Genomic DNA, 10000 nt, shown 5'->3' with positions numbered 1-10000 from the left:
ATCTCGGAAGGCCTTCCGAGATTCCTCCGATCCCAGGGCATAATAGACAGCCCAGGTATTGACAATGGCCATGTCATAGAGGAAAAAGAAGACCTTCCTATACCAGACCTTAGAGTGGCGAGTCGTTGGATTGTAACTAGCCAACTGATCACCAACATCAACAGCCTTCATGCTGATGTTGTAATCTTACCACCAACAGCTTATCCCCATCCATTGCAGCTAGTATGGACTGTTGATGGCATGGTGACAGTGCTGCTGCCTTCCATGGCAGCATCCCTATCTTGCTTTTGCAGTAATCAACATCACCCTTCCTCCTGATACTGATATCCTCAGGCATGAGCGTCCTGTTCAGCCAGGCTCTCCCTACCGCAAGTAAGCCACCAAATCCATCAAGTGCACCACCGCTTTTGTGAACAAGGGCATGTTGCCACAGTCCTGCCCGGTGTACGCCTTGAAGCAAGAGGTGTACCCTGTAGCCGTGCTGGTACTGGCACAAAGCTTGTAGGCCTTCAGTTTGATCCGCCCACAGAACTTCCATAATGACTTGTCTGTGGTGATGTCCTGCCCTAGCATGAAGGTTTACCGGAACAAGTCATTGAGGGAATTCATGACTGGTTGGAGCATCCACATTCTGTCCTCTTGGAGTGGAGAGGGAGAGGCACTTATAATATTTACATCAAGTGATCAGAAGTAGTACCACTATACAGACTTGAATCGCTGTCACCACAGCTTGTTGAGAGCTCCAGGTGTTGATTCAAATAATTCTATGAGCACATGATTTCTGCCTAATTTTACTGTAACAATTCATAGAATTATTTTATTAGGTGCATTTGGTGACTAAGAGATGTGCATTAGGGCACTGTGTCTTTATTTTTATTATTCCCCCTCTGAGCTCTTTATCAGGATCAAGGGCAGTGTTGCCAAATTACTCTCTTTTTTATATATAATTTTAAGAAAAGCATGGATTGCACATTGAACATACTTATATGTTTCTGAATAAGAGATGGTTTGAGACTCAATTAGCCCCAAAGGAGGGAATTGATTTTATAGCCTTTTGTAAGTGTTAACGAAAGTTGGTAGATGCACGCTGATCTGATAAGTTATCAGTTATGATGATAACAGTCACCTGAAGTCAATGTATGTTTGATCAGTTGAACTTTGAAATGTACATGAAAAAGTGGTGACATTTTCAACTAAACTATAATAAATGTAAATCTAATTCCAAAGTTAAAATTCAGTTTAGTGTGAGTTAGTGACATGGTCTGTTGTATCATGCAGTAGTTGGTATCATCTTGTTTTGGGGAGCTTGGGCAGTATACAGAGAGATTTTAAGGCTGTAAAGTTAAAAACATACTAGTTAAGGCAACTTTTTTGGATACTAGAGGTATGTCAATTTACTAAGCTAAGAAAAGTTACATCTTACAGATGAAAAAATACAATACTAGGAGATAACTCTGTGATACATAATAGTAAGGTGTGTGGAGGGGAAATGTGAGAGAAAATCTATGGTGTGGCTGGACAAATATGCCATACAGCACTAGAATTACATGCTACCTCACGCTCCTAGAAAGGGACACTGCTAGTGGCACCAAGGTAGCTTTATTTAGCATCATGGCTGTTGTGATTTAGAGAAATACATGGATGTTGCTGGTTCACAGAATGCTGTGAAATATGATTTTTAGTGTAATAACTTCTATATAGATTGAAGAGGTTTGATGAAAAGGACAAGCCCCATTTCTTATTGCTACAGTGTGTTACAGCTGCACATTTTTTGCTATGATATGACATGGGAGCAGACTATCAGTGTATGATTCTTCACTTTAATGTTTGTTTAGTATGGATAGTAAATGTGTTTCTTGAGGTCATGTAAAAGTCTGGTCGTACTATTATCATTTCTGTTAGTTTCCTATAGACCTGAAGCTTTGCTTAGTAGTAGCAAAATACTTTGAAAATATGGTACATATATAATGAAATGTAGATGATGTTGCATTGAACATGGAAATGCTACAGATGATAATTGATTTACCTATCCAAGATGAATTTATATGAGAGATTTTGATAGGATATTTGTGTTTGTCATAAACAGCATTTGAATAGATAACAGAGAAAGTGTTATTTTTATAATTGTAATATGGGTTGCATATTGCCGACGGGTACGACGTGTAGGCACGTTCTTTGCCCACTGTGAGTACTTGTTTGATTGTTTTTCCACATAGATGGCTACACTTGTACTAAGTCACCAATGAGCCTGTTACAAGTACTGCCTGTCTCGCCGGTTCACCCTTTTCTTTGATTTACGAAATATTTTACGTTATCTTATTTTGCTGTTACTAATGTTAAAAAACATTATAATAATTATAATGTTTATGATAAAAATAACACCATTGATATTCATAGCACAAGTAAAAAATACGTTTTTCCCGCCAATTCAAAGCAGGGAAGGTCACAAGGTCTACTAATTGACTCTTTTGTGGCTAAGCACTAGCAGAGCCATCTATGGACAGACATTTCACAAAAAATATAGAAAATAGGTACAGCATTTTCCCCATTTTCTTTTTTCATTTTCCCTGGCGGCATTGGGTTAAGTGCTATGATAAGTGGATGTAAGGTGAAATTAATTCTCACGGAAACTCTAAATATTTTAAGAGAACTAGCATTATCATATAATCAGTTAGCACTAATGTAGCTCTTAATCAAGGGGTTATATATTAAATTCAGATGATGTGAATCCCATCTGAAATTGCATGGTATCCTTTTTAAGGTTCTTTTACAATGCACTTCTGGATTACCACATATAGGCTGTGATGTGACTGTACAAATTAAAAAAAAAAAAAAAATGAAGCCTTAAAATATTTTAGAATATGATTTTTTTTTTTTTTTCAGGCTTTTTTTTTTTGTCAGTGAATTTGTTTAATAGGGATCAGGTAGACATGGGGAACAGTAATGTTATAGTGTTTGGCCAATCTGTCAGATGTTTACAAACAGTGATATAATGTTAATTTATGTTTTTCTTCCTCTTTTTCAAGGTAACAAATACTCCTTTGGCTACTCTGGTCTGGAAGGAGCAGCTGAGCAACACAATTCACAAAACAGTAAGTACCAGAACCAGTGTTTAAAAGTCTTTCCAAGTAGGTTATCTTGTTATAGAGTATATATCGTTATTGGGGATGTAAGTTTTTGTGGCATAGATTCTAGTAGAAATTTGCCACTACTACAGATACCTAAAATTTTGGACAGCACATCCAGGTGTTTAAAAAAGAAGGTTATGTCTAAAATGTGTGTCTCATAGATAAAATCATAAATATGTATTCATGTCCAGGACTGTGCGCAGAGTCTGTGAATTTGATTGTAAATACTGGTACAGGGGAAAAAATAGTAAATAGTTTCTAGGAAGTAAATATTTCAGACTGCTAATTTATTGCTGGCAGTGTGGAATCTTTGTTTGTATTTAAATCTTCTAGAGCACATACAGATTTTGTTAATTAAAAATTTTAAAGCCTAGTTTATTACTTGCTAGGTTAATGAAAGTGGTTTGATTTTGCAACTATACACCCAGAAATACTGATGAATAAATTTGTTATCAGACAGGTTTTACAACTTCAGAAAAATTGTTTTATCAATACAATGCACTTCTATGTGCTCTCTCTCTCTCTCTCTCTCTCTCTCTCTCTCTCTCTCTCTCTCTCTCTCTCTCTCTCTCTCTCTCTCTCTCTCTCTCTCTCTCTCTCTCTCTTTCTCTCTCTCAGCAGTACTGTTTATGGTTTGAAATACACTCAAAGTATTAGCAGTAGGTTCTAATGGAAATTAGTTTTGGGGCTACTGTTAGTAGTATTTTTTTTTTTTCTTCTTTTATTCATCTACCTACTTATGTAGAAATTACGAACAGGTTATTCAGGAAAAGTATTGAATAGCATTGTTTAATTAGGAGAACACAATTGTGTTTTAAGATGAGCTTCCAACAGTTACATATAGATAACCTGTTCCATGATAAGGAAAGATACCACTTACACTAAATTATTGTAAAAATTTTGTAGGATCCAGTCAGTTCTCTAGCTAATATTCATTAATGCATATTGGAAATTATTAGTTTAATTGGGTACTCTTTGCATTTATTCATCAGTTCCAATTGAGTTCAAAAAGACAGGACAGAAGGATGCAAAGTGACAAAATGTAAGCTGGCAGTGATAAAATCTCACATCTGGTAGAGTTCCCACTGTGATGCTGTGTGCTCAAGTTCTTGTATTGAAACACCTGTTGGATGGGGATTGTGATACATTTGTGGTTTAAACATCATGTTTAAGGCAATATGGAGGGGATTAAGACGTAAGTCCTCTTCAAAGTAGTGATGTATGTGAAATCAAGTTCAAAACTAATTTGTTTAGTTTAACTGTAGAAAACATGTGAAACTTCTTAAATATTAATGTTACTTATTCCTTTTCTTTCATTTGCTGTTAAACACAAGCTTGTTGGTTATTGATTTACAGTGGAAACTTGATAGTATAGTGTTTTTGATTCAGTCAGTCACACACTTAACTCATTGGAACGGAGTGCCTCGCTGCCCATACATGGACCAAAATCTGGCCACTAGGCTTATATGTCCTAACACACGTGAACACTCCTGTGCTGTGTCTAGACTCCTTGCCTCCCCTTTGCCTATGTTGTTATTTTTTTTAACCCAATGCTGAAGGGAATGATGTGTATGTGTATGCCACTGCCTACTGTGAGTTTACTTGTTTGATTGTTTTTACCCATTGATGGCTACACTTGTACTAAGTCACCGATGAGCCAATTACAAGGACTGCCTGTCTCGCCTGTTTTCCCTTTTCTTTGATTTACGAAAATATTTTACGTTATTTTATTTTGCTTTTACTAATGTTATAACATTATAGTAATTTTATTCATAGCACTAGTAAAAAATACATTTTTCCTGCCAATTCAAATCAGGTTCGGTCTCGAGGTCTTCTAATTGACTCCTTTGTGGCTAAGCACTAGCAGAGCTATCTATGTGCAAAGACATTTCACAAAAGAAATATAAAAAATGAGCACAGCATTTTCCCCATTTTTTATTCATTTTCTCTGGCAGCACTGGGTTAACCTCTTATAACTGGGCACACCTATAGCCATCATGAAAAATATCTCATCATGACTGGTACAGCTGTAGATGCCATAACTTGCTTAAGCAAGTTGAGCAGAAAGTTCTGTTATACGCAGTGAACTATCCAGTCAAAAGGTAAGTCAGTTGCCAGAAGTCACTAGAATGAGTGACCCACAGAAATTTTCTGGTGCTGTCATTGTAGGGTTAAGCATTAGTTTTTTTTGTTTTGTTTTTTCTCTCTCTCTCCATTTTCCATGTTCAGTATTTGTCATATATGCTATATGCCATGGAGTCGGCACTCTTCCGGTCATGGCTCATGGATGGTACAGTCCAGACTCGTTTGCCAGTGGAAGTAATGCAAGATCCCCTTCCAAAGTGCCCTCTCAGTGTAATCTGGGTTTTGGGCCATGTGGAGGCAGAGAAGCAACCAGATCCAATGGGTTAATGTATGTGAGTGGTCATGTGGACCAGGCCTATGAGCGACTCAAGGACACCTAATGCCTGAATTTAGGTAAATATACATGTTGTGAGGGACCTTGATGTACAGGTAGACCATTACCTCCTGTGTACTAGGAACAATTGGGGTCCTAATCACAGTACTCCTAATTCAATGATTATACAAGGGGTAGTCTGGAGAGAGTGATAAAACAGTCAATATAAAGTTTTTACAAAATGAAGCAAAAATTATAAAATTTCCTTTTACTTTGGAAGGGCCATTTGCATAAACTGTGTGAATGGAATGGTACTTCTTTATATAATTTGAAAGATTTATTTTCTGATATAATTTTCATGTCAAAAACAAAATGGAAAAATAAAAAAAAGTTTATTACTACCAAGTTTATTTATTCATTTGGTTATTATTCTTATTCTTATTATATCTGTACTTTGATATCATAGAATAAGTTGTATATATGTGTAATTTTCATTCTCTAAAATGTTTTTGAAAATATATTTATGGCTAAATATGTACAAGTAGAGTTCATGTAGCTAAATATACTTATTTAGTTTGCTTGTTTTATTTTTGCTTGTTAGCACACACACTGGATGATCTCTTGCTAGCAGTAGCCAAAGGTGTAAATAAAGTAGCTATTATCATTTACCTTATTTTGACCAGTATTAATGCTTACAAGATTATTTATGGAATGGATTAGGGGTACCTCATAGGGGACAAACTAAAATAAATGAGAAAAAGAAGAAAAATGTAATGCTAAGTTCATATTTTAAACAAATTTGTATCAAGAAGAAAAGGAAAAAAAGAGAGAAAATGTGAATCAAAGTTAGGATGTTATCATTTTGTATATTTTATACAAAAAAGAAAGAAAAGAAAAAAAATATGAATGCAAGATAAACAAAAAAATTATGAGATAGATTTTTAAAAATGAAAAATAATTTCATTAGTAAGATTTGAAAAATAAATAGATAAATTGATTAGTAAAAAAGGACAAGTGACTAACGTTACTTTGTGATAGAAATTCATTCTACAGCTGTATTTTTTAGAAAAATGACAAAAAATTACACTACAAAGGATGAATGAAAAACTTCATAGCAGACATCCAGGTAATTTTAGAGAGCAGAAGGTGGAACTTGTTTCATGAGCACTTGTCAGATCCACTTAAAAAAAAAACTATTTTTTTCCATGAAAGTGAGAAAGAATTTTTTGGTGAGTTTCTTTTTTTTTCTGTTGACTGACCTTTATGACCTTCATTATTTCAGAAGAAATAAATTCAAAACATTGAAAAAAATGTGTAGACAGTCCCTGAGTTCTGTGGCTTCATATGCTTTACTCATTTTTCTTTAGTCTTAAGGTGTTCCATCACAGCAGTCATTTTTAGCACCTAGTGAATAATAAACACCCATTCTTTTTGCAGGAGTCACAATGGTCATAAGCCGCAGCTTCATTCTAACCCTGGGGACTGGAATGTTCTGCGGTTTCTTCTCCTTCTATCTCTTAAACACCACTGTAACTCTGCACCCTCGCTACATAGAGGGCATTAGGTAAAGCACTAACTGGTGGCGGTTACCCAGGAGAGCAAATCAAACAGATAGATCAGACTTTTAATGCTGAATTCTATTCAGATGAGGGCTAATAGTCTCCTTGTTAGCTAAAGGTTTTTTAGGTACAAGACACCAATATAACATGAAATACAACAAGAGTTGTTAGAATTAGTCTGCTGTACTGATAATCTTGTGAGTTACATTTATCATCATAGAACAAAGAAGTGGAAAAACCTTATCTCAGATAAAATATTTCATAAACTGTTTGGTCTGCTCTCTATTACATCCATACAAGGTGGTTTGGGATCTGTATCTGGTGGAAGATATATTGATTCTCTTTTGATGTTTTACTGTTTTTGATATTTTATATAATATTTTATGCTTTTAAACATACAAGTTTGCATGGTGTTCTTTTTGAAGAAGGAAATAAAAATGCATGTATTTCTTTCCTTTGTAAGAGATTGGTGAAAATCTTCTGTTTTAGAGTGACTGTTGATTTGAATTAATGTAATATTGTATTGTATATTTAATAGTATTATATCTCTGACACCAAATCAACTCATGTAGTTGAGATGAGCGGGTGTGCTTACAGAAGGAAAAAATGAAATTATTTATTTCAGTTGTTGAAGATAGGTTCAAAACCTTCTTATGGACTGTGATGGTATAAATTGATATAGTCCTGTATCACATATTGTCTCTTTTTGCATCCAAAGTCATTGCCTGCTCATCTCACTCCTACGTAAGAGTGGTTTCTCCTTTCTTTTCACGTCTCACGATTTCTCTCTCCCGCACATTTGAGTGGTGCCCAATAGCTAATGCAGTTGAAATCATGTCATGTAAATATAGTGTAACCAAACCAGAAATATTGTAGATCTCATTGTTGTTTCTATCTCTCATTTGTATGGTAGTGGTAGTAATAGTTATTTAGTCAAAGTAAAAGTAGTTTCTTTGAAGAGCATCCCACTGTTTGCTATTGTTAACACTATATATGAACTGTTCTTATTTTTTCACATAGTTACATGCTGCTGAATTTGATAAATATCCAAAAATAGGTGTTGAAGCATAATATGAAAATTAATACAATATGTATTTATATGTAGAAATACATATTTTTTTTAGATTTAATTCTTATATATTTGATACCGGTTCACCCCTTTCTAATTTTAGTATGAAAAAGTGTTGTCTCTTACGTGTCTGCAACTCTTTGATGATTTCTTGCCCATACAACTGAATGGTTCATATAAATACAATTTTCTTAAGGCCACTTTGATGCAAAGGATCCAGTAGGATTTTCCTGTTTCTGTTATTCTGGTGTATGATAGTGTGAATAATTGTTATGATAATGAGAGAACTATGTATATAAATTGCTTGAAAAGAAACTAGTTGTTGTGCTATTCTAGATGTATATATCAGCTTTTTCTAATGCACATAGATTTATGATATGAAATATACAGATTTGTGATATGAAATAGGCAAGATGGAGTAGCAGAAATATTTATGCTAACTACAACAAATACTAACTAATTATTTACACCTTGATAAGCAGACATTAATCGTAACCTCAAACGGACAGGTCACTCTCCAATTTAACATCTGCATGGGGGAGCTGATCATGAAGAATGATTATGAAGAGAATGATAATGCTACTGAGAATGAATTAATGAGGATAATTAATTAACCCATTGATGCCAGGATGTCATTTTGCCTTTGTGGCATTTTATTTCTGTTATTTACTCTTTTTTTTTGGGGGTGGGGGGGGGGCAGGTGGGGTCACTTTGGCCTGTTAATTGCCTGTTTGGTGACTAAATGCTGGTAGACCCATCTATGCGTACACAAAATTCACAAGACAAAACTATAAGTAGCCAGCAGTATTAGGCTAACCTACTGCAGTTGGGAAGATGTAGTGTTCACTTTAGTTTTCTTGTGAAATGTCTCTACAAATAGATGGCTCCACAAGTGCTCAGCCACTATCGAGTCAGGTAGTAGACCTCACTTGATACCACATTTGCCTAAGTTTTTGTGAAAAATATATTTTTTGCTATTGCCATCATTATTGATGCTGTTATTTTTATTGTAGACATTGTGATTAATTTAATGTTATTAATGTTGCTAATAACAAATTGAGACAAAAGATGGTAAACAGGTGAGATAGGTAGTACAAGTAATTGATTCCTTTGTGACAAAGTACTTGAGCTTACTGTGTGACTTGTAGAGCCATCTGACTAAAATCACAATGGGCACAGCATGTTCTTATGTGCCATCCCAGGCAGCATCGGGTTAATATAATGATAAGACAATAATGAAGATAGTTCTTGCACTAATGCTAGGATGATGATTAAGGTGAAGGTTATGCTCTGCCTTAAGCCTTTGCAGTGTAGGCTGGCAAATGACTGCTGGTTGAGGGCATGCGCCATAACTGAATGGCATTAACTACCTTTTGCTATAATGAATGTTCCTGAACATCAACCTCCTTTTAGGGTTATAAAATAGAAAGAGGTGTGTGTAAGTTCCTATTGCCTCATTCCATGGACAGGGTATACGAGTGTATAAAAGTTAACAAAAGTAATAGACTTTACATAATTTTAAAAATAAAACGGAATACTTTCTTTTACTCGTCTTGTTATTCAGATTTATGCCAATGTTTACCCAGCATTTAGTGGAAAAGTGAATGAAACTAGAATATGTAATGTATATAATATTTATCTGCAAATTTTCTTTGATACAAGCAGCTATACCAAAAGAAAAAAAAAAAGTTTGGATATCAACTTTAGAGCTATTTTTTTTGTCACATTTACTATATACTTTCAGTTAATATGCTGAAAAGTTTTAATAATCACGGAGATTATATTTTACTCCAGTTTCTCTGTCATTGATTTGATGTCTTGTTGTGCGGGTGCTTTGTTTTGTTTC

At 34.8% G+C, this 10000-nt stretch overlaps 1 protein-coding gene across 6 annotated transcripts in view; it reads left to right on the top strand.

The window, feature by feature from the left end:
- LOC125029454 (glycoprotein-N-acetylgalactosamine 3-beta-galactosyltransferase 1-like) overlaps nt 1–10000 on the top strand; it is a 62767-nt gene that overhangs the window by 11399 nt on the left and 41368 nt on the right. For 2 of the 6 annotated variants that reach the window (XM_047619340.1, XM_047619341.1), the window contains exons 2-3: nt 3027–3092; nt 6964–7090. In XM_047619340.1, coding sequence (XP_047475296.1) covers nt 6972–7090 — 119 coding nt within the window. In that variant the 5' untranslated portion in view covers nt 3027–3092; nt 6964–6971. Of the gene's footprint in view, nt 1–220; nt 373–1190; nt 1210–1365; nt 1385–3026; nt 3093–3761; nt 4324–6963; nt 7091–10000 lie in introns of those variants that run through there. The other 4 variants (XM_047619338.1, XM_047619342.1, XM_047619343.1 and 1 more) reach the window with 4 other exon arrangements.

The sequence above is a fragment of the Penaeus chinensis genome, chromosome 10, assembly GCF_019202785.1.
Source record: "Penaeus chinensis breed Huanghai No. 1 chromosome 10, ASM1920278v2, whole genome shotgun sequence".
NCBI classification, from domain to species: Eukaryota; Metazoa; Arthropoda; class Malacostraca; order Decapoda; family Penaeidae; genus Penaeus; species Penaeus chinensis.
This window is presented reverse-complemented; position numbering and strand designations above follow the sequence as displayed.